Below are 25,891 nucleotides of genomic sequence, written 5' to 3' on the forward strand. Positions count from 1 at the left end.
GTTTTGCTACTATTTTGCAACGAAGCGTAAAAATAAACAAGTCAATTATAACATTTTAAATTGTAGATAGAATTAACAGAATGTCATCTCTGACAGTTCAGTCGTTAAAAGTAAAAACAATGATCTGTCATTTCGCGCCACCTAGTGCACACATCATCCAGCGGTCGAGGCTAACTGCAGTGCAAACACCCCCAAAACGAGTCAAACCAGGCCTGACACATAGCTGGCGTATGTTCACGTCCAAATAAGCCAACTTCAGAAGAATTAAAGAAAAAATCATACACCCTCGCGTTTGTTTTCACCCGTGCGTGCGTATATGACCCATAAACTTTAATCATGGATTTGACAGAGTTATGGGATTAATATCCACCTCGCTTGTTAAGACACAACAGGCCCTCTGTTGTTCTTTAATATTCCAAATGCATACACTAATTTGACCACATTTGACTTCATTCACGAAGAAGGAAGATTTGAGAGGGTTTATAGTTGATAAGAGACGATTGTCAATTATCGGCCCCTTTAAGAGCGTCGGTTGCTGACGAAATTTCCTGGTGTGAAGTGAGTCCAGTCTCTCTGGATATCAACAACGGATTGAAACGAACCCCAAATGATGGTTTGCCGTTTGCACGGGAGTCTAATCCGTAATAACGCTGGAAATAACATCTGACAGCTCAGGGAACTGCATCTCTAGATCAATTTGTCCGCTTGGGCATTTTACGCCGGGTTTGTCATCATCGAGCTGGTAGCAGGTGGCGACGGAGCGGGGCGAAGCTCGAATATTCATGCCTTCCTGTTAATGAAACTTAATTACGAATTCCGTGCAAGGTGGGTAAGAAAACTTTCTTCCCCTTTCTGGGTGTTAATCCCGCGTCGGGCGGGGCGCATGTTACAATGTGTCAAAGCTGGAGAAGCTTTTGTTACATTGTTGCGTTCGAATTCGAATCCTCAAACTCATTTACAGCGCGAATGTGCCACATTGTTTTTAGTTTCGCATAGCTGCAGCACGTTTTCTGTACACATGTTTATTTCACGGTTTTATTTATAATGTGTTTGTGGCTTAATGTGACAACCATCTCTTAGCGTCAAGACGAGGTAAGAAACGATTTCCAATATTTTGCACGCGCGCGAAAGCCGCCATTCTTCACGACATCGATCTAGAAGATGTTTTCATAGTGACGAGAGGCTTTTAGGTCAATGCATTAATCGGCAATCTATTGACGGTGCAACCGTGTCAGCCCTCGATGTTTTATTGATGAGATCCAACTTGAACTACACGGTGAGGTGATGAAGATGCAAAACCCTGGAGCAGAATGCTTGGAAATAAAACGTGCTAATAAGACGCTTGTAGAGAGGGCAGTACACGAGGAAAAATGTATAGATGCGCAAAACATTGCTGTCAGAGAGTATGACAGTAGGGGCGGATGATGGTGTTTCGAGAGAGTGGAGGAATTGAGATGGCTAACACAGAGGAGGATGTGGTCGAAGGGTGCACAGACGAGCAGCCTGACCGCTAAACTCCTGCCAGAGTCGGGGAAAGTGAAAGGGAAGTCGCTCGGTGGCCTCATAGTTGTGGTAGTCATGGTGTAATTGTAATGGGTGTTAATAATATATCATATAAGTAAGTGCTGCGTTACAATAGAGTACAGCATAGAATCATAGTAGCAGAATGTTGTTTTCTACTGTAAAACAGACTTGTTAATTATACTTTCCCACTTAATAGAGAACGTTCCCAGAACTTTGGTTAACATTGTAACAAGGTTCTCGCAAAGTTTCTTTCTCCTGTGAAGTTCATGTAAATTATCTGGTCTTTATTAACATTTTGTGAATGTTAGCAAAAGCATTTATACGATGTTTATGGAATGTGTTTTTATGAAACCTTTTTAGTTTAGTATACTTCAGGTTGGTGCAAACACTTGGCGCGTGCATAGAGCCCAACACAGTCACTCTATGGCCCTGTCCTAAATGGCACACGTCCTGTGCACTTGTAAGCCCAAATTATACTTGGAACATGTATACCTCATGCAATGTCTGCATGATGTAAATTTCGTCCATGTCCATGCACGCAACAGCTGGAGCAAAGTGAATGTTGCTGAGAAAGAGTCCATTAGGTGGTACTGCGCACGGGTCAAACTTGTCCGACTGCGGTTAAGTATGCTTTGAAAGCTGTGCGAACATTGCTGCACACAAGACAGAAAATTAGCTTTCAAAAGAATGCTCACGAGCACCCCCTTTGTACCCTTTTTTTTTAACTGGCAGTTTTCGCCACCTCGTAGCAGAAGAGGATATTGCCTTACAATACCGATACTGTACTTTAGATTTGATCGCTACTGTAGAGCGAATAAGTGTTGTGCCCATTCTATAAACGTTTATCCCAGTACTTCTGTTATCTAAATGTCTGTATCAAATAATGATGTGTCATTGAAAAGACTGTTTGTGTTGCTCTTTCTGAATCAGCTGACAAAACGTCACCCGCGATATGAAACGGTCATAATGGACATAGCTGAATCATTGTAATTCTGGAATAAGATTGCGTGGATGTTTAAATTGAGATCTCCATATTTAAAAGACTAATCTTGCAGCTCTAATGTAAACAAAGCAAATAGTTTTGCAAGGATATCTTTACGTTCTTGAATTCCGAGAGACCAGTCGCATATCGCGAGATCTCGCGATATGAGATCTCGTCACATCCCTAATGCTTACAATAGCAGTCATGTCACAACCAAAACTTTGTTATATTCATTATGAGCTTTTTAAATGGGTCATATGATGTCCCGGTCAGTACATCTGAATGCAGAGACAAAAACAGTAAAACCCATTACAAATGAGGCATTTGTTGCATCCAGTGGGGACATAATTACTGATTATAATGACTTATACTGTCTTTTTACACATTGCGTTGCATCGCACCGGTTAAACATGAAACCATGTCTGCATTTGTGATCAGAAGAACGAAAAACAACAAGCGCTACTCTACACTGCTTAAAACTCGTGATTGAATCATCAGTGGAAAATTCTTTCAATATAAAAAAACGTACTTACAGACTGTGAGTCAGAACAGCCGGCATTGTTGGCTACTCTCCCAGGATCAGGAAACGGTCGTCCACAAAACGCACTGCACACATCTGAATACAAAAAGTAGTTTCGGTTTCACAATGAAACACACACAGCATCTCCATGACATGGTGGCGGCGGTAACAACAATACTACAGCGCAAATAAAAGTTACGCCTTCTGTCTTTTGCGTGAACATTTGGGCAGTGTTGTGCAAATCTTCCCACATCATGACGTAGACATGTGGGCGGGTGTCAGAATGAGCTGTTTTAGGTAGGAGTGGTTGACTTAACTTTAATCAAGACTTTAGTCTTTGCAACTTTACAGATCGTCTTTATGCACCAAGAGCTTGTAACACCAAAGAGAAAGGAAAAACTGAAATCGCATCATATGACCCCTTTTAATGAAGGAGTGTGAAGGAGTGTGAGATATAAAACATAGAGTGATTTGCAGAATGCTTTTTCAATGTGTTTTTTTTTTTTTTTTTTTTTTTTTTTTTTTTTTTTAATGTTGGTTAATAAGTAGTTTTGGTGCACTAAGAATGTCATGGAAAAAAGCACTTGAGACATAGCACAAAATGTTAATGTTCCACAAAAGAAAGTCATACAGGTTTGAAATGATGTCGGAGTAAATGATGACGGAATATACATTTTTGGATGAACTATCCCTTCAAACAGATGCTAAGAATTTTTCCTCCACCTAAACTTGTAGCTAGATTGTTGGTAGAGCTCCTCCCAAAAGCTGTGCAGACTAGTGAGGAATAGGAAAGTTAATCTCATGCTTCACCCTGAACAAATCGAACTTGCACAACCACTTGTCTCAAAACATTCTCCCGGTATGTATTTATGTATGTATGTATTTATTTATTTATAGTCCATAAAATACTCCAAATCTACTAAAAATGTGCATGCAAACCCTGTTCCCTTAAAATCATGTGTAATTTTTGAGAAAGATGTTCTTTTCTTACACTATGGAACATAAGAGAGGAAAGGATCTTTTTATTGTACTGTAGGCCTGATTTACTGTAATACTTTTTCCCAAACAAAAACTTTTGTATGAAAAGGACATGATTAGTTTTGATGTTTAACACCCTGTCATAACTTCTCATAAAACAACGCAATCTAATGAGTTGAAACATTGTAACTCTGACAGATCTAGACACATGTGATAAATATCATCCGCTCAAGCTATTTCCCTTTCCCTTGTGTGAGCTGCATGAAACGTCTGCTTATTGTCAAAAAAAGCCCCTTTCTAATTCACAGGATGCCAAACTCAGACTGCTTAAGAACAAGACGGCTGACGTTAAACCTCAGTCCTGTCATTATCATGTACAGCATGCTGTCTGAGCTCTGGAAGTGAAATTAGAACTGGGCTGGAGGTTTCGAGTGTCTAGGTTTTGTTCCCAGACCTGCTTTGTTTGCTGTAAGGTCAGCTAACTGCAGGGAATGCAGAGTTAGGAACACCAATAGCATTATTTTGTACAACACCATGGGCCTTTGGATCCTGGAGAGTTTTTTGTTTGTTTGTGGATATATAATCCAGTCACATGTTGCAAAGCTGTCTTAGTGCTTCAGTCCCCGCATTCTCAGGGAATTTTTTTTAGATGCACAAAGACATTTAAGATGTTGCCTGAGGAAGAGCACAAAAGTTCATAACCTGCATCTTTACGTGAGTTTAACAGGTTTATTTTAACAGTTAGAGACAGAATATCAACCAAAAAAAAAAAACGCATTATATAAAGGTTAGAAATTGATTTGTATGAAATGGAGGTGAGTAACAATCACTTTTAGAGAAGAGAAGTTTGAAATCATTTCCTCATGCATCAAACCGTCACAATCAGCTGTGTACAGGGGTCTCGCTAAGACCCTCTACCTCTGACCCACTTACTGTACAGAACAGGGTCCCGCGCCACACTAGTCCCACATCAGCTGATCTCTTTGAGATTGTAGCAATTTCTCACAGCTAGTTCAAGCGGCCTCTACAGTTCACAGGCCTCAAATCCCAGTGCAGAGAGACTGTTGTTGCACATTATTCCTGAGGAGACTTCTCTCGCCAAGAATGGCTGCCTTTGTCTTACTCCACTGCTGGCTTTCACTTGGACAATAAGATAGCATACTAAATAAATTATGTAAATATCAATTTAATGATATTTTTCTTTTTCAGCTTGTGCAATTAAGAAATATAAAATCCAGAACGTGGTCTAAATGATAATGATATTTATAAAGACAAGTATTATGCAACATTTCTTCATTTCTGTACAGTTTCATAAGATGCTTTTGTCCTTACAGGGTTGCCACCCGCCATGTAAAGATAAAGACACGGGTCTCTGTGTTGAACATGCTAAAGCGATTGGATAAGATCAGGTTCAGAGGACCGAAGCGAGATGAGTTCCTGGACCCCGCCGAGTCCCCCAACGCATCTGACAGCGAATGTAATGACGACGTCCCAGTAAAACACCGGAGCTCCATCAAAGAAACAGAAGAGCAGCGAGACCCTGTGAGTGACATTTTTTACATTTGTGGGAAATATCAAGGGAGAATCTGTCAGAAATTGCTGAATTCATTTTTTTTTTTAAATGTGGTTGTGGTGTTTGTCTCTGTAGCAAAATGTAGAGATGCGATAAGATTGTGAAAGATGTTGTTAACCTCTATTTGGAAGATTTTGTAACACCGGTCATAGAAAGCCATTCAGTTCAACAAGAAATCATCATTTACTTAATTTCCCAATTTAATTTTCATGCCGTGGCAATAGGGCTGGGTATTGTTCAAAATCTTTCGATCCAGTGCCAATTTCGATACCTCAGTTTCGATACCGGTTCCTAACGATACTTTTTCCGATACCGTATGTTTTAAAATACATTTCAACATCAACACAAATACATTAAACACAAACCTTTAATTTTTCACCTTAATTAAAACAAATTCTGGTAACACTTCACACTCAGGATAACATTATTAGTACAACTGGTTGTGCTTTTTGGATAGGGGTGCGCCATTCAGGGGCGGACTAGGACCAAAAAGTTGCCCAGGCTTTCTGGCCCACAGCAGCCCACCACATCATAACGCAAACGCCCCTGTTTTGATGTAATTTATTAATTTAATATTTAAGTAAACAGTTTGGGGATTTTAACCAATAGGGCAACTGATCCTCCGTTGAGAAAAAAAAAAAAAAAGGACCGCAGCTGTTCATTTAGCGACTCCTAGTGAGCGATACATGCTTATCAAGACACAAACATTCTTCTAGAACTCACACTTTGCATTCAGTTAACAGAACCATATGAATCATGCATGAAATAAAAGTTTTTAAATTCATAAACGATAGTTTTACGTGCTTTACAGATGAACTTGAAGACTTTATTCATTCGAGATGTTCAATAATAGATAATCTTTGGCTCGGTAATACAAGTTCATGATCCGATTAGTGAACTGATGATTCTTTTGAGTCAATCTTTTAAAATAATAATAATTTTTTTGTTTAACGAAACCAGTGTGGAAACCAGTGTTTCACAAACTGGATAGATCTGAGGTGCAGGGCTTGCAAAATCGTTAGCCCCACATCCCGGGGCTATTGTGTTTTTCAGTCTGACGGGCTATCGTGAATAGTGCTGTAAAATTCCCAATTTGATTTGCGTTGTTCACTCGCTTGAAGGGGTGAAACGGATCGTAGTTGTTCGTTTGCACTTGTTTCTAAATATTGTTGATTCAAGCGTTTTAAAAGCACGTTCAAAGCACGCGCTGCGAGCAGCATTTCAGACAATGCGAGTGCAGAGAATGAATTCATCTTTTGCGTACAGGGAAGGGGGTTGCAAAACACTCATCCAAACAAATGCTTCATTAACAACGACTTTGGTTGCAATACATTTATGGCATATGTTCCACTTTGCTGACTCGGCATCCACTTTTATAAAGTGTCGCCACACTTTAGACCTCTTTGGCATTGTAAAACGGAAACGTTTTGAGAAAAAACAACTACACTTGTGTTGTGTGACTGCGAGTATCTTCAGAAATCCTCCCCGTCACGTCACGTGGTTTTGGACAGCCAATCATGGCAAATTTAGGTCCTCACATGCACGTATGCTACAAGCTCACACAGACACAGCCGCTTGGCAAAAAAAAAAAAAACTGCAGCTTGGCTTTAGGAACCAAAATTTGGCACCAAAAGATAAATAATTTTTCGATACTCATAGTATCGAAGTTTTTCGTTCGATACCATAAAGGCATCGAAGTTCGGTACCCAGCCCTATGTGGCAGCCTATCTATTTTGTATTGGATACGGAAATTAGTTCATAATCCTCCTTTTTTTTTTTTTTTTTTAAACAAGTGCATAGTTAGCTTTTACTCTTTCTACTGTTACAGTTAGTAAACATTGCATTTGTGGGCTTATTTTACTTTATTTCTTACCTTTTATAAATTCTTGAATTTCTGCCCCCCAACCCCCCTCTCCCGCTGGAATGTTAGTACAAGCAGATGTTTGATAAATTTTGATATTAAAATGTGGACATTATTTATTGTACTCAAATTAATTCAATGACTTTTGGGGTTTTAATGTCAAAATAAAAATCCCGTTTTTTTTATTTTTTATTTGAGGCTCCTGTTTTGATGGAATTGGCATGCGAAATTAAATTGATTGTGAATGAGGTTTCACTTTTTTTGACATTTTTGCTTACAAATGGAAGTAAATAAATAATAATAGTTATACAATTACAGTGGACTTTTGTGGGTTACCATGAAAATAGTTTCCCCATAGACTTCCACTGTAAATGCACAACTAATATTTATTTATTTATAACTGGGTTTATATAGAAATGTGTATATCAATCACATATTCCTTTGAGTTTTATGAACCGATCCTCAGAGTAATATTATTAATAATAGTAGCAATAAAAAAAGCATGTAGTTTCTGTTCTTTGCCTTGTATTAACAGAGTTTCAGCCCAAACACCCATTTGCTTCAGTGTATTTCTTTCTAATAAATGACTTCTTCCTGTTGTAGCAGCTGAGACGGCCTTCAGTCGTTCACATCCACAGACTTCACAGGCCCTAGTCTTAAAAGCTATCTTTGTAAAACTGCACTATCTTTTTCTGTGGACTTTGTTTCTGACGCCACCCTGTGTTTAGCACTGACTTTTAGTGTTTTGCTTGAAATTTTACAAGAAAAGAACTGATTGGAATCCGAGTTCAGATAAAATGACGTTATAGCAGTCTTTTATACAGGATGGCCTCGTCCAAGCACATTTTCAAAGAAATTGCATTTGCTGCACATAATTTGATAAGCACAGGAAAGCTCACCTAAGAGATCTGTTGTGTCTCTTGAGCTGGTTACTATGGTTACAGCTTCCGCACTGGCGTCCGGTTGGTGGCTAGAGCTGTGATTTGTCGAATCCTGGTTATGCTGAACCTCCGTGAAGACGATGCTGTAATGTCTCCGGCAGGCTGGAGCCACTGACGCTAATGGACTCTCATTTATTAGACTGTAACGTGGCCATATCCAGTATTGTTCGATGAAAGAGAATGTCCATTAGACGATCATTCTGATGTTTAATTGATCTTCAACAGCTATTTAATGCTGTCATATTTTCTCTTACTCTTTGTTTCCAGGCTGGTTCAGGGACCATGTCTGCTGCTCCAATCCAGGACTACAAGCTGAGTGATACTGACCGACTCAATGAGGTCAAAGGTCACCTGGAGATAGCCTTACTGGAAAAGCACTTTCTTCGTGAGTAATTTCCCCAGCATCCTTATTTTACATGGTTACATCTTTTTAAATTATCACAGGTCCTCAAATAAACATTGGAAATGCTTTACCTTATTAATGTTCATTAGCCAGGCTGTGAATTTTTTATTTATTTATTTAAAAATAAATAAATATACTTAAATTGTAATCTTTATAATTTGTATTATTTTAGTAATTGCTTGGCTAAAACCACACCTATGATATCTTGAAATGCTTTGGAATCCAACCTATTATATTATATTATATGATGTACATGTTCTCAGATGTTTCAAAATGAACTTTGAACTTGCATATCCAGAATTTGTAAGAAAGAGCTCTTCAGGAAAAAGTGATTTGTCTTCTCAGGCCTGTAATTTATCAGGAGGTAAATAGCTGATCACTCACTGTGTGTCGGTTTATCTCCCTGAGCAGTGCAGTGAGATCCCTCTCATTAATACTGGAGCCGCGTGCACCTTACAGCGATAAACCCTATGTCTACTGCTGATCCTCTGACCTGGACCACTTCTCAATTAGTGAGACTCTCAGAAGCTGAGATTAGCTCTCCATTGGGGCACACACACAGGTTTTCATGTTTTATTGGCACTCTCCATCCATAGTCATAATGGTTTTTATACTATGCAAACCGTATTTTCTATCTCCTTACCCTAACCCTACCCCTAAAGCATAAATCTTTCAGCATTTTTAGATCATTCTGTATGATTTAGAAGCCCTTTTCCTCATGGGGACCAAAAAAAGTGCCCACAAGGACAAAAGTGACTGGTATTCCTTTACTAGTGTGGCGCCCCATACTGGAACATGGGGAATACCGGGACACACCCACATAACGCATCTAGCATACCTTTTCTTTTTTTTTTCAAGTATCACCACCTTTGTCTGTTTGATTATTCATGAATTTTTTTCAGATTGATGTATGATTATTACCTTGTTCTCGACATCATAATTACATTTCCCTATTCATTTTATGGGCTTAAACCGAATATTAGATGTGTGTTACGAGGTTGGGAGTGTCTGGTCTATTTTTAGAGCCTGTGATGGTATTTGTATACGCGTGTGTGTGTGTGTGTGCGCGCACATTGCCCTCAAGCACCGCAGTACTGGAAAGCAGCAAAAGGTCAGATTGGGATCGCCAAACTGTTGCTGCCCATAAAAGCAGACTTAACTTATTAATAGTTTGTTATACAACTGAAGCCTCCATATTTAGAAAAAAAAGACAAAACCTGACGAATCACTGTCTTTGAGTTAGTAAGAGAGCGTGCGTGATGCAGCTTCAGGCTTAAATGAGATGTTGTAATAGTTTTGTAACCTCTTTTTCTGCCTTTTCACATCTGACCTGTCCTGTAGATCAATGAGTTGTGGCCCAAAAATGGATCACAGATCTATGATAGGAACAGTAGAAAAATGCATTTATTATTATATAATAGAAATAAATATATATTTTAATTAATAATTATTATAATAATGTGTATGACTCTCTTGCTCTCTATCTATCTATCTATATATATATATATATATACACACACTAAATACATTTTAGTGGCCCTATTTCACTCCCCAATACCAATCAAGTATTCCAGAAAACAGTGTATTGTTTAACAGTTCTGATCATAAAGTGAAGTCGAAAGAGCTCTTAAGCAGTGATCTTGAGTAACATGAATGTTGGTGTAGTTGCCAGTAACAAACCGTTATAAGATCATAAGACAGATCTTCATGCTTCTCATCCTTCATGTCACTGTTCTCGGATCATATGACGTGACCGCTTTGGAAGCTGCAGCTGTCTCCGTTTTACAATAGCGTTGTGTTGACAGCTATTGACTCCTTCCTCAGTCTGAATATAATACAAATATACACATTGTCAGTTATGAAGGGCATTCATTGCAGTATTTTCTCACACACTAATGTTAATCAGAGGACTGTATGATGAGCTTGCTTTGGTTTTGTGGAGCCTCCACTATTGTGTGCATGGTCTTTTTGGCAGAGGCTGATTATGCAAAGGACGCTGTTAGTCCGAAAGGCTTTCATATGCTTAATTGCTTTGATGTAGATGGGCCATTAGATGCTGCCTTTTATTTCCCAAGCCTTTTCCGCTTTACCAAGTTACTGTGAACTGAGGCCTGAGTTTCCGGTGTCAGCCAGACAGCACACAGCTTCAGTGAAGAAAGGAATCTGGCAAAGCAATGAACATGTCTTTATCAAGCCTTGGAAATGTTGTTTACTTTTCTCATTCCTTCCCCATAGTTACTGGCTGAACAGTGTGCTGATTGCTTACCAGTTAATTATGCAATTCCATTGTCACTTTAATAATTTACAGTAAATTACAGCAAAATCTCTTTGGTGCTACTATTGGCACCGAAAATGCCACCCTCACCTCTAACCTCTAACCTGAGTGTAAAAGTAGCCAAAGTACAGTGTGACTAAGCAGCTCCTTAATGTTTAAACACTATTTTGTTGCACTGAGGTTGGGTTGGGCTGTTAGTTTACAGTTAGTTGACCTTTCGTTTACAGTAAGTACTGTTTGAGTCAAGTGTCTCATGATCTGTACTTTGCAACAAAAATGGTTTTGTGCTTCAAGCATGGCAAAGGATTAATAAGAACTGCTTACATGATTATTTCTGCCACAGTTCACTGACTGTAGAAAGTGAAGTTGCGTACCAGAGCGTACAAAGCTCACACAGTCGCACAAATCTAGCAAATGTTCCCAAAAGGATTATTCATGTAAAGCTCCTAAACATTTCCCTTGCGCAACATGTAACAGGAGATTAGGATATCTGTAAGTGCTCTGTGGTTAATTATTTAACATATTACAATATAACTATACAGTATGTATGTGTGGTTCCTCATAACATCTATTCCTGTGATGTTTTAGGCCTTGTACAGGTTTTTGTACAGGGGTGTGTGTGTGTGTGGTTTAACACATTTTATTATGACGTCTATTCTAGTGCATTTCCCCCTCAATTGGCATAGAAAATCTAGAAAAAAGTGTGCAGCTTAAATGTGAGCATGATCATAAATGTCTTTATTTTCAGTTTATTCCATTACATTTAGATAAACTGAAGAGTCATATCTTTTTCTCATCACGCAGCTTATCACGCAATATATTATAGTCTTTTAAATTATTAAACTAATCAAAATTGTGGCATCTGACTGGAAAAATGTAAATGTGCATGGTTCTGGCTGCTTAACTCTCTGAACAGGCTGTTAAGTGAAGCAACATATGTAAGATTAGATTCGGCTAAAAAGAATTCATTTCAGTCTTTTGTTTTAAGATTGTGAAACAGCTTGTTGACCGCTAGCTCCGGGTCTAGCAACGGCCCCTGGGGTCTGCACTGATCATCTGGATTTAGATGTCTTCTCTTTAGCACACCTGCCCTTGAGTTAGCGGCAGGGGGTCTTTATCATGACTGTAGCACCTCTGTGGGAGACGCAGGAACTGCTGAATTATAGATGAAGATGGGCTTGTGTTCCAGGCAACCTTGGGGCAGGTATTGTATGCGACAGAGGGCAGGTGAAAAAACGACTCGATCGGGACCATTGTGTCTGTGCATGAGAGTCAAGAGGCAGAAAGGTGTTTTCAGAAAACATGCTGTGAAGGTGTTTTTAGGAGTGTTACAATATATTTGACCTTGTGTTAGATAAAGAACAATCTGTCCTGCGCTGTCTTTCAGATCCTCTTCTGGCTGTTCTGCCGGGCGTCCTGTCCTGTGAGAACGCTTGATTTAGTGTCATCTTTGTGATGTCATTGTTCTTGTGTAGCCCTGCAACTACAGGACTGGCAGGAGGCCATCTCCTTGTTTTCTGAATTTGTTCAGCTACCATCCTGGTACAGACCCTGAAGAGGGTGATACAAGATCTCGATCATGCTGTCAGGGTTTATTTTGCAGCAACTATCAGATGACTCATCTTTTTTTCACTTGTATATTTGATGTCTGTGACAAAAATAAACCTCAAGCATGCTGAACATTTCCAGTGAAACCACGCCGCTGCAGATTTATGTGTGACTTCCACTGAGTTTCCTGAAGTCAACCGTAGTCTCTTCGGTCTTTCAGTCATGCATTTAAAACAAACTGTTTTACTTTGTGTATTGCCCACAGAGGAGGAGTTGAAGAAGCTCAGAGAGGAGACAAATGTCGAGACTCTAAAGCAGGAGCTGGAGAAAGAGAAATCAAAAAGAGTGGATCTTGAGCAGAAAATGAATGAAATTCTCAGATCCAGGTATGAGAGGTGATGCTCTTCCACAGTACAGTTTCCCACAGCTACATTATGTTCCTTATGTATTTGTGTTGTTAACACTGCAAGTAAAGCAGTATGTGTGCTTGGTCCAGACTAGAAGATTCACCACCTCCACCTCCAAAACCACAAGTCCCTTCTGTCGATGGAACAGGTAAAGCTCAGTTCATCCTCCTCCTTAGAAGTCTATAGTTGAGAGACTCCTTGCACATTTACATGGCAGTTTTAATCTCTAAAATCAATACTTCATCATTTTCACTTTTGAACCCCTACAGGCTTATTCATTATTCACATTGTTGTTGTTGTTGTTGTTTTCAACACATTCGTCTCTTATTCTCTAACGGAGTACTAATATGCATATAGACTATTTAGCAAAGGAAAGCTACATAAGGTGAATAGATTTTTATATACATCGTATTATTAGAAAAGGAACAACTAAGCAACCCTACAATAAGTTACAAAAAAAATATGCATTATATTGTAAAACGCATAATAAAATTCAGGTTATTTTGGTGAATGGATTGAGTAATATTGAGTGGTCCGAAACATGATCGCACGTCTAGATCCTAAATAAGATGTATTTGAGTTTCATCTGGATTTGAGAATGACACATTTGGCTTTACTCTTGCTGTGTGCGCGTGTGTGTGCTCGCATAGAGATGCTTTAGATCTGTGTTGTGTAATTACTAGCTGCGGACACACAGTCCCTCGTCTAAAATAATCCGGATTCATCAGCATTAGAACAAGATGAACAAATTGAATTGCAAACGCACCTGTCCTGCCTGACGTTGTGTGGCAGTTTAGTGTGGTTAAGGACACTTTATAAGTGAATGAGAACCAGTGTCCTTATTCTGTAGTTCATTTGAGGAGCATGGTTAGAATTGATCCATCACTTCAGCAGATTGATAGACGATTTAGCTTTTGGACAGTTGCTTTCATTCACGCTTCAGATATTTTGTTGAGTCTTATTATTTTGTGTATAGCATTCATATTTAATTCTACCTGTAATTAAACATCCACAAAAAAGGCCAAACCAGGCTTTCATTTGCACACCATTCTTAAAACCTAAATCTCTCTCTGCACTGGAAGTGTCACTTTAGCTTTTTCTTTTTAGTGCAATTCTTGCATGGATTAATGTTTGTGGTAATGCAGAATTAGATTTCTGACGATATTACAGTCATTTTCGGTAGGAGATGCTGATGTTTTGAGTCTGTTTAACTGAGGTTTTGAACTGACAGGGGACAAGCAGAAGGAGACCTTAAGCTCTCGGCTCTGGAAATGGCTCTATGAGCGCTTGGGTGTTTATATCGAAGATTTCCGCTTTCAGCCTGAGGAAAATACAGTCGAGACTGAAGAACCACTAAGTGCTAAAAGGTAACCAGCTCAAACAAAGGCTCCTTTGGTTTGTTTAAATGAATAATTGACAGATTTTGAAGAGAGGTTGAACCGAGAACCGTTCAAGCCATGGATGGGTCAGTCCAGTTATGTAACGATCTATAGCTTATGTATTTCTATGATAAAGGTACACCAGACTTAAACAAAAATGAAACCTGGACCGACCCATTCGATTCATTTTATAATGTAGTCAAATGAAATATCATATGTATAATCTTTCTGCTAATTTTTTAAGGTTTTACCATAAAAAAAGAAAAACATGGTGAAATATACTAAGCTGGGGTGACTTTATTTTTCTATGTTTTATACTTTTGTATTGTATATTTCAGCGAAGTGTTGTAATGTGTAGGACATTCAGCCTCTACTGCAGTCAGCCCAGCTTAGACTTTTTTTATTCTATTCTTGGCTTTATAATTTCACCCTCCCAACGGATCTCATTGAATAATTAATTTCCTTTTCTCCTCTTTGCAGATTAACTGAAAATATGAGACGACTCAGTGAGTGTTTTCTTTCCGCATCCAAGAAAAACAAACTCCAAGCCATTGCACTAGATATTTTAACCGATTACAGCCCCATTTTAATTCCCAATTAGCCTCTGTTGTAATTCCCTTCACCTCTGCTGTGTCACGGGGCCTGAAGCTGATTGTGTTCTGCTCTGTGTGTTTTCAGAACGGGGTGCTAAGCCTGTAACTAACTTCATGAGGAACCTTTCTGCCTTATCCAGCTGCCGCTCCGTCTACACGTCAGCCATCGCCTTTATTGTGAGCACGACCCACACAAACCACTCAAGCGCTATTCATCACTGTTTATCATGTTTACGTAGCCACCCAGTCCAAAGTGTCTGTTTTACTACCATCATGAAAACAAATAAAACATGTCGCCAAGCTCATTGTTATCTGTACATCACCAGACACGGAAAAGCCCTGCCTCGGGTTAAAGTAATAATAAGTTAACGTGACCAGTTGCACTGTTTAATGTTTAGTAGGTCAGTGTGATAAAAGTTGGCTAATCTTAAAATACAAATGTGTAGATAACTGGTGGTGCCACCACTTTTTTTTCTGCATGGTGGCTGACATGGTTTTAACATGGCCTCGACATGCACTCCTTCATTTTAATGTCTTCTCCCCTCTCATCTTTTCCACAGATCTATATGAATGCTGCCTGGCATGGCTGGGTTATCCCCCTGTTTCTATTTTTAGCCATTCTGAGGTTGTCCTTGAATTACCTCATAGCAAAGTACGTCCAACATAATCGGTCACTGGTTCAATTCACAACTAGTTCACAAACCCATGTGCTGGTTGAATGACATTATAATTATATATCCCTACAATTATTATTTAGCCTAAAATGATTTATCGAATGCAGTTAACAAATAATTAAGAGATGTTGAAATGCTTTTTACGTTTTAATGTAGTAATTGGCTTCAAACGGTTTATTTATTTTTGCTTTATTGTTTGTGAATTCTACATCCTAAAACTGTTCTGGACTGTGTTTTTAGAGGTTGGAGGATACAGTGGAGCATTGTGCCTGAGGTCTCCGAACCAGTGGTAAATATAAGACTCCTTTCGAATCATTCGGTTACAATTTTCTTGGAGGAAGAACCGCTTAATGCTTCGTCGTTTTTATTAGGAACCTCCAAAGGAAGATCTTACAGTCTCCGAGAAGTTTCAGTTAGTGTTGGATGTTGCACAGAAAGCCCAGGTAAGGGATTTGTGGCCCTGGTCTAGCTGTGATGATAATAGTGTGTTACAGACACCTTTTGATTTGCTTCACACATAAAGATGTTGACGCACAAGTGATGTGTATTCACAGAATCTATTTGGAAAGATGGCAGACGTGTTGGAAAAGATTAAAAAGTGAGTATGTTATATTATGAGATCCTGAGTTGTGGAAACAGGTGGGAAGGCTGTATAATGGTTGAGACTTCATTTGGTTCTGCTTTTAATTTTTTTGAGCTGATTCAATACAAATAGTCTGTTTATAACTTGTGTAGAAACAGCATTTTATTTAATGGTGTATAAAGTCTAAATAAATAAAAAACAAATATTAAATGAGAGCAGGATTAATTTCTTTTCTAAATTATTATTATTATAATTTTTTTTTTTTTTTAAATGTTGGCTTTATTGTGAAAATAAATACTGTTATGAAATAGATTTGTTTATGCATATGTAATGAATTTATATAAATTAATACAATGTAAATAATATTTAATTAAAATCAAATATGCATACCATGATATTTATAAGATTTTGGTAGTACTGTCCTGTTGAAAGGATGTAAAATTTTATGTATTTATATAATATACTGTTTTTATGATTTTGTTACATATGATTGTGTTTTCATTGCAGCCTGTTCATGTGGGTGCAGCCTGAAATAACACAGAAACTGTATGTTGGTTTGTGGGTGGCCTTCATCACTTCCTGTTTGCTGCCATATAAACTCTTGGGCTTCATGATTGGTGAGAAATCCAGTTTGATGCGTGACAGCAGCTTCAGTTTTGTTGTTTCAGTTTGACGCGTGACGACAACTTCAGATTAGTTTTTTTTGTTTTGTTTTTTGGTGGGGCTCAATGTTCTAATTTCCACTTGTTGTTATATGCGAAATTTGTAGGTGTCTATGCCGGCATCAAATTCTTCATCATCGACTTCATCTTCAAAAGCTGCCCCAAACTGAGGGACAAGTATGACACACCCTACATTGTATGGACCAATTTGCCAACAGACCCACAACTCAAAGAGCGTAACAATGCCAATCTGAGCAGACGGGTGAGTGAAACCATGCATCTACCCTCTCATTGTTCCCATTCAAAAAGCTTGTAAAATACTCATCCTGATTCCTCTTTGTCTCTTTGTGAGGAGGAACTCGTCAGTATTGACTGAAAATGAGCATTGACTTCCTCTTGTAGTTGATAGCCTTCAATTAATTAAGATGCAACTCCTGTACAAGAGTGACTTGGCCAAGATGGCAATAATAACACACATGTTACTATATAGTACTATAGTTTATATAGAATAAGAGTTTTACCTTGGTACAAGTAACACAAATCTCAAATCTGTTAAATATAATGCCAAATGAGATTTTAAAAGAAATGATCTTACAAAGAGGGCAGATAAAGACATAAAGGTGTCTGTATGATTATTAAAAAAAAAACAATTCCTGCAACAGAGGATACATAAAGTTAATTAATGGCAGGATTTTGGTTTGTGTGATGGTCTGTCACGTGTTTATTCTGTTATTTTTCCTCTCTCAGCTGTCTGGGTTTGAAAAGGTAGGGATCTAGTGTGGCCTTTGGTTTGACAACAGTGCCTGTGTTTGCCACCAATGACTGGTCCTGCGTGTGTGTGTGTGTGTGTGTGTGTGTGTGTGTGTTTATATGTGTGTGTGTGTTGTCAGGATTATGCAATATGACAGTGAAAACATCTGTTGACAATTGGATCAAAAACTGTTGATTTCATAATGCATCTTCTCACTAATTTGTCCAAAACGTCAACAGGAATGTAAAGAAGCATTCCAAGATGTTTTTGATCCATTGTCATCAGACAGATAGTGTAGATATATTGTGTGTGTGTGTGTGTGTGTGTGTGTGCGCGCGCGTGACATGCAGGGTTTATATCTGAGAGTTTCTCTGCTGTATAGTTTAGCATGTATAATAGGCCTAATAGTATTTTAAAGCAGTGACCACATCAGAGAAGTCAAGCTTTCCCATAGTTTAGCAAATTTAATGGAGACATTTGTTGAGAAATGTAAGGAAACAATCATCACTGTATTCATACACAACTTTCAGACTTTTTTTCTCCACATGATTATATAAATGTCTTGTGTAGGTGGCTGGAAACTCTGAAAAGCTTGCCTCTTCTGGTGTGGCCACGGTGTCGTTTTTAATAAGGCTAGTTTACGGTTACTTAAGAGATCAGATAAATTACATTAGAAATCAACTGATACATGAATACATTTACTTTCAGTGTGCTTATGTATGTAATGTCGGATCCAGGTTTTTGTCACGTTTGAGCGCTGGCCTCGAATGTTACATTTTAGTCAAATTGTGCCAGAGTTAGTCGGCATTTCTTTTACAGATGTTGTATTTGCAGACGTACTCTCTATGCACGATGAAGAATAGTTTTCTGCAAATATAAGGGTGTTTCTTTAACTGTGGCCACTTGACTTGTTCAGAATAATTAACATGAGATTTTATTTTTTATTTTTAATAACATTTTATTTATCATTCTTTACATAATGTATAAAATGTCTTATATTTATTTTTATTTATTTATTATTATTATTATTATTATTATTATTATTATTATTACGTTCATGTTTAATATAATAATAATAATAATAATAATATAGATTTTATTTAGTTTTAAATTTAAAAATACAATTCACAAACAAATAAGAATATAGCAAAAATAAAATCATGATGACATTGCAAAGTTTCTAGATTTTAATGTGAATATAATTAGAATTTTTAATTTACATTTTAAATCATTTTATGGTGTATAACAAAAAGTTCTTAACAAAAAGACCTAAGAGTGCCCATAGTTGAAGAAATGCCCATAAATCTTCCTCAAATGACAACTGTCTTGTTCAGCCCCAAACTTCTAACACATAAAAAAAAAACGAATATCTTGGTAGTGTGTTGGTGAGTGGTAATACCTATGATAAGTGGCTGTTTACCTCCGGCTTTGAGCTTTGCACTGGTCCTCAGCACCCTCCAGGCATCCCTCGCTAGTGTTTGGCATCCAACCCAGAGAACTGAATCTGGCAGCAGCTGATCTCAGGAGTCCACATGCAGCTGAGCCACTGACCATCATTCACTCCGCTAGGTCACCACTGCTGCTTGGCTCAATAACATACACTGGTTTAATGACGATTGACATGCTTCCTCCACATGGGTGCTGCTGTTGGGACCCTCAAGTGCTGTTCTAGGATCAATTCTGTTCTTTATCTGGTTAGGTGTTAAAGGATAGCATTGATCCTTCACTGGCACACAAGAACCTTGCAGTTCTGGGGGCTGTACTTACACGTCCTGCTCCTAAATAAATGGTTTCACCCGTTCCTCACAGCAGATCCAGCCGGTGGTGGCACGGGGTAATCAGTCAGCAGGGATGTCGTGTGGGATTGGCCGTGAGGAGGAAAGCGGACGGGCCTACAACACCAAAAGAGGGCCTTTTCATGAAGTCTTCAACTTGTCAGAGAATGAGCGCCCCCTGCCAGGTGGGAAGAGAAACTACGCTAGCCTTTGAACATTTTCATATGTATCAGCTGTTGTTTGACTGTAAAACAATGTGTGATTTGATTCACAGTGTGCGAGAATGGATGGCGATGTTGTTTGATCAACAGGGACAGAAAAATGCCCACCGACTACATCCGCAATGGAGTCCTCTACGTCACAGAAAAGTATGCATGATGTTCAAGGAGCAGTTGTTGTTTTTTTGTCTGTTTTGCAAATTAATCATTTTGGTTGCTTTTTCAGAATCAGCAACATTGCATTAAATAGCAATATTTGCAAATTACATTTTCTTTAAAACAAAGGTGTAAATGTTTAGTCGTAACTTAAGGTATAAGGCCTATAGGCATTGTTAGGCCAGCATAGTACCTTATGATAAAAGTGTGTGTTGTGTGTGTGTGTGTGTTGTGTTTTTAGTTACCTGTGTTTCGAGAGCTCCAGCTCCCGGGCGACATCTTCAAAGAAAAATAAAGTCATCAAGCTCCAAGACATCACGGATATTCAGAAGGTCTGCCAGATGTTTTATTGATGTTCGTTGACTTATTTGTCTTGAATGCTTAGTATCTTACTGTATTTCTCCACTCTTGTTAACAGTACAAAGTGTTGTCAGTATTGCCTGGATCTGGGATGGGGATCTCAATTACAACGCCATCCACTTTAAAGGTACTGCATGTGTGTGTGTGTGTGTGTGTGTGTGTGTGTGTGTGTGTGTGCGCACCATTACTTCAGTGTCACATGATCCTTCAGAAATCATTCTTATATGCTGCTCAAGAAACCTTTATTATTTTCAATGTTGTGCTTAATACTTTTACTTTTAGGATTCTTTGATTACAGAGTTCTAAAGAGCAGCATTTATTTGAAACTGATTTTTTGTAACCATTTAAAAGCCTTACAATCTTTTGCACACAGGTTTCATTACATTAATCAATTAATATAAAGCTACCCATGAAACACTTTCTTTTCTTTCTTTTGCTGAATTCTTACTTTTATTATATAATTAGCTCTTAAAATTTTACGTTTTTTCAAGGCCGTTTTTGTACTTGCTGTGAACCAGAGTTCAGCCCCCCCCCCCTTCCTGCCATGTTCTTTGCACATTTTATTATTGGCTCCACATCAAGGTACATTTGTGTCATTAGCACTAGTCCCTCAGTGAGGACTAGCAGCAGCTGTTCACCACTGTAGCTAAAGAAGCAGCAAGCAGGCTAATTGTTTAGCTTGCAAACTCAAATAACTGAAGAGAAACTGCATCTAGAACAATGGTTATATGATATCAGCCATATTCAAAGATGTTAACTGTAACATTTAAGACAACTCATAAATGCTGGAATTCAAATCAGGTGTCAAATTGAGTTTTTTTATGCTAAGCAGGTGAACCCAGTACTGATGTCAGACATTGTCCAATGTGAAAGCACACTAAGAATTGTCACTTGTCTTTTCCACAGCCTCTAGTGTTTGGTGCCATGATTCATCGGGACGAGGCCTTCGATGCCATTCACACTCAGTACATGAAGATCGTGAATTCCACAGCAGCTACGACAGGGACAAACCTAGAGACATAGTCTCACCCGGATCAACATATGACATAAGGTAGTCCTTAAGACAGCCCTAACCTTAATGTAGCACTATCCCAAACCCCGGTACGGAGATGATGGCTTCCAGAACTTCTCCACCCCATCTCCAACCCAAAACGATGGAGAAACTGCAAAGAAACTGTTTTTAGCTTCTACATGAGTATTAGAAGGAGTATTTTATATAACGTTCTCTCAAACAGCGTACTTTAATCTCACACAAGTGTTTGTCAGGATGGGTCTTGTTTTATAAGGTTAGGGGTTCATTGTGTGTCAGAACAGGAGCTGGTACTCCTTTGTGTCTCTTGGAGGGCTTTGTGTGATCCTTGTGTAGTCAGACCATATAACAGTCTCTGAACTTACCGCCATTTTCACTTAATTGCATCACCGCTGGCCTTGCACAAAGAAACACTGCACTTAGTGTTGCTGAGGGCTTTTAGATGTGATTTAGGGGGAAAAGGAACAGACTTAACCGTCAACTGAAATCCATATTCCCAAAGCAGCTCGTAACTGCCGGCCACATTGTTCCTTGGGGCGCGCCAATTTTCTCTTCAGTATTTGTGATACTTGTGTTAACTAGAAACAACCTCATATTTTAAAAGAGTAGTGCACTTAAAAATACTAATTTCGCCGTTTACTCTGCCTTGTGTTGTTTTAATCTCGTAAAACACAAAAGGAGATATTTAGGCAGATGTCCAAGCTGCTTTTTTCCTTAAAATGAAGTTCAACTGTTTAGGGTATAATTTACTCAGAAATTACAATAATGTTACCATTTACTCGCCATCATGTTGTTCCAAACCAATATGACTTTTTTGGGGGGGGTTTTAAAATTTTTAACCGTTTTTGTCTAGTCAAAGAAAATATTTGAAAGTGGGGTTCAAATCGTTTGGATTCTGCAGAGGAATGTCATAATGAAGATTCATTTAAGAAACTCATACTGGTTTGGAATAACATCAGGGTGTTTCAATAATGACAGACTAGTCATTTAATCATTTTTTTTAACGTAAAGCACAAAAATATCACCAGTCTTACCGATAAAAACGAATGTGCACAAATAAAGGACTGTTCAAACTAAACCAGAATTAGCTGCGTTTGGTAATCTATCCTCATTCCTCATCATTGAGCCCTGAGGTTATTGAAGTATTCAATGCCTTGGGTTAGGGTTAGGCACTGGTAAGAGAAATGTCTTTGTTTACTATTATTATACCACAAAATAATATGTAATTACTTAAGAACCACAGACTAATTTCTGTAATGGATGTAGTGTTATGATTTTTCTAAAATTGTGCGTAGGGAACTCCAAAATTAACATGCTACATAAAAGCTCTACTTCCAAATACACTGTTTTACGCATTTATGCATAACATTTTATTTTGTAACTTTTAACTATGCAGCCTTCAATAGCTCCTTTTGGAATAAAAGCAGGGCTTTTCTTTCTTAAGAATGGAGAGTCGTATAGTAGTACGTCATGATGTTTTGGTGGTATTGGTCCCCAGCACTATTCTTGGTTTTCAAATTGTAATGCATTTCAAAATGTGCCGTGCTAAAATTGCACTGTTGCTTTTTCATTTGGTTTATCCGTTTTAAGCCTCGTTTCTCACCTGCCTTATTCTGCCTTATTTTATTTTGTTCTTTCGATCAATTCGACTATTATTATTTTGTCATTTTGAGTCCATATGTGTCTGTTGGGGTAAGACTCTGGACTCCTTGGATGCCGTTTATCAAGTTTACGAAATGGCACTTTTGGGCTCTCTAAATATATAGCCACTTAAATCGTGGAAGACCATTTTAGTTAGAATAAATATGATTCGAATATTGTCTGTGCAGATGTATTTGTGATGCACATAAATAGTGCACCTTTGTTTATTAATTTCACCTTTTAACTAGTTCTGCCAAACGATTAATCGCATCCAATGTAGACGTTTATGTTTGCATAATATATGTTTGTGTGCTGTGTATATATTTAAGAAAAATATTATTTGTATATTTAATATATTTATAAAATTATCTAAATATATACATGTAAATAGTGTGTGTGTGTTTGTAAACAAAAGCTTTTATTTTGGATGCGATTTAATTGTTTGACAGAACTATTTTAACATTCAATTCTAAAAACAAATCCCATTTAATTATTGAATCTTAAAGTGAAAAAATTAACCACCAATGATTGTCGTTTGCCAAATAAATGTGTATTGTTGTTTGCGCTCTGTTTCTGCCCCAGAACAGTTCTGTTTACAGCCATTTGTGTTCCACAAAAGGCTATTTTGATCCCTGGACCAATGGGGGCATGACAATTAGCCTTTTTTTTGCCTGTGGTGAATGTTAAAGAAGCTGAAAAATCATGCATTTTAAATGCCTTGTTGAAACATTTTATTCTTCTGTTTTGCTTTGACACATTCTTCATCCAGCTTTAAGAATGATTATTGTTCCCTGGAAGTTGTTGGCTATAGCATGGAGGGGTGTTGTTGTATTATTTCACTCAGTGTATTCCCCTATTCAAGTCGTTTTACATTTCAGTCAGTTATCTGTTTAGTTGGTTGTTACGCACAGTTGTCACAATCACATTTGGTACGGCCACCCAACAACTGGGTTTAATAAACTTTGCAGAGGAACAACCACCATAAACTGGAGTCCAATTACTCCGAGTCAATCTCATGTGCAGAATGTGACTGGATGTTTGTTTATCGAACATTTGTATTTACACTGGATGTACATTTCTGGTAAACTCTTTCCTGCTTTCCTCTGAATAGTCTTCATTGGAGAAGAAATAAAATCTTGGGTTCTTTGTAACCTTTATTGCTTGGAATCTTGTTTCTTATTTTCTTCTTCCACTTGTGGGCATACCTTAAATAAATGCATATTAACTTTACCCAAATATCAGTTCCAGTATATCACGCAGATGGAGTGATGTTTCACTGGAGGGCACTACATGTATCTTTTAAAAGGGTAACCATTTTAGTACTGTATATGCTTCTAATGTTTATAAGGAAGATAGAGATTGAAGTAAATTATTCAGATAGATAATATAAAACGACTTGGATCACATGTAGTAGTAGTAGTAGTAGTAGTATAGTATAGAGGAAGTATAAATATATTGGAAGGGTCCTCAAATTTTTACAATACAATTTTTTTTTTTTTCTCAATTCCTTAAAGGGGGGGTGAAATGCTATTTCATGCATACTGAGTTTTTTACACTGTTAAAGAGTTGGATTCCCATGCTAAACATGGACAAAGTTTCAAAAATTAAGTTGTACGTTTGAAGGAGTATTTCTGTTCCAAAAATGCTCCTTCCGGTTTGTCACAAGTTTCGGAAAGTTTTTTTCGAGTATGGCTCTGTGTGACGTTAGATGGAGCGGAATTTCCTTATATGGGTCCTAGGGCACTTCTGCCGGAAGAGCGCGCGCTCCCGTATAGCAGAGCAGAGACGAGACATCTACTGACCAGAGCGAGAGCGTCGCGAAATGTCACAAAAGGAGTGTGTTTTGGTTGCGAGGGCAAGACAACCCTGCACATATTACCAAAAAAAAAAAAAACAGCATTAAGGGACCATTGGATGGAGTTTATTTTTACAGAGAATCAACGGAGCTGTGCAAGTGTTTGTGTTTGTTCCCTGCATTTCGAAGATGCTTGTTTTACAAACAAGGCCAAGTTTGACGCCGGATTTGCGTATCGTTTATTTCTTAAGGATGATGCAATCCCAATGAAAAAGGGTCACGATCGTGTGTTGGAACCGCATGCGGTGAGTAAAACTGCTTCAAATATCTCTGTGTTATTAACTTAGCTATCGGCGCGTAAGCACATCAACACATCACATACCACATAGAGACTTCCTGCTGTAGTTGTTGCTGCTGCTGCTCTCGTTCTCGTTCTGATTCTGGATCATAAATAAATGGCTGAATCTGACTGTTAGCCATGGTTTGTTTTGGATAATTTTTTTCCTCACGGTAATGTCACAACTCAAAACGCTCTCAACACAAAAGCTTATTCGCGCTCGTGATTCTTTAGCTCCGCCCACACGTCACGCCTCCAGACGCTCGTGTTTTTCTGAAAAAAATCGGCACAGACTATTTTTCTCTTATAAATATAATAAAACTAAAGACTTTTTGGAGATATGAAGGATGCAGTACTACTCTATAGGTACTCAAGATTAACAGGAGATTGAGTGAAAATGGGCATTTAACCCCCCCCCCCCCCCTTTAAATTAATCAGGAAAATAAGATCACCTGTATGTTTATCATTGCACTAATGCCTGCGGTTCAATTTGGGTGGGCAAAAACAGGTGAAACAAAGAATTAGACCTGATATCTGTAAATATGCTTTGGTCCAAGTATGTAACTTTTTTTGTAATGATTAAGCAACTAAAAAGCATCTGAAGCACTTAAGGTGTGGTAACATTTAATGTTCAGCAAATTTTCACTTGTTGAAATCCATTTGTTACAATAGGAACAGTGTTTTGAAGGGTTACTTTGGAGTTACTTTATTAAAAATAGTGTAACTATTTCAGTTACTTTAGTAAAGTAATGCAACTGATTACTTTTACTTTTCTAAAGGTGTAATGTTTTGAACTGTTAATCATTTTCAAACTTTTAAAACTGAGCAGGGTTAACTGTACAGTTCTTCTGTATGATATAAAATCATAACGAAGTAGATTAATATGGAAGCATATGGGTAGCAAAATTCATTTTTTAAATTTATA

At 38.0% G+C, this 25,891-nt stretch overlaps 1 protein-coding gene across 5 annotated transcripts; it reads left to right on the top strand.

Annotated features, from left to right (window-relative positions):
• The first annotated feature begins 529 nt into the window (after positions 1–529).
• Positions 530–23,985, top strand: LOC113043313 (GRAM domain-containing protein 4-like). Of its 5 annotated transcripts, none has more exons than XM_026202587.1 (20): positions 530–825; positions 5,339–5,546; positions 8,647–8,764; positions 12,871–12,991; positions 13,102–13,160; positions 14,244–14,379; positions 14,872–14,897; positions 15,070–15,161; positions 15,545–15,636; positions 15,899–15,947; positions 16,030–16,101; positions 16,213–16,256; positions 16,749–16,858; positions 17,011–17,165; positions 17,651–17,668; positions 19,464–19,614; positions 19,704–19,797; positions 20,045–20,135; positions 20,222–20,290; positions 21,070–23,985. In XM_026202587.1, the coding sequence occupies exons 1-20, from the start codon at positions 797–799 to the stop codon at positions 21,184–21,186; spliced, it is 1,851 nt and encodes a 616-aa protein (XP_026058372.1). In that variant the 5' UTR covers positions 530–796; the 3' UTR covers positions 21,187–23,985. The 5 variants fall into 5 exon arrangements, with proteins under 5 accessions (XP_026058372.1, XP_026058373.1, XP_026058374.1 ...); XM_026202588.1 differs by having other exon boundaries at positions 19,467–19,614; XM_026202591.1 differs by lacking the exon at positions 530–825 and adding an exon at positions 850–1,092.
• Positions 23,986–25,891: the final 1,906 nt, after the last annotated feature.

Source organism: Carassius auratus, chromosome 25 (assembly GCF_003368295.1).
Source record: "Carassius auratus strain Wakin chromosome 25, ASM336829v1, whole genome shotgun sequence".
NCBI classification, from domain to species: Eukaryota; Metazoa; Chordata; class Actinopteri; order Cypriniformes; family Cyprinidae; genus Carassius; species Carassius auratus.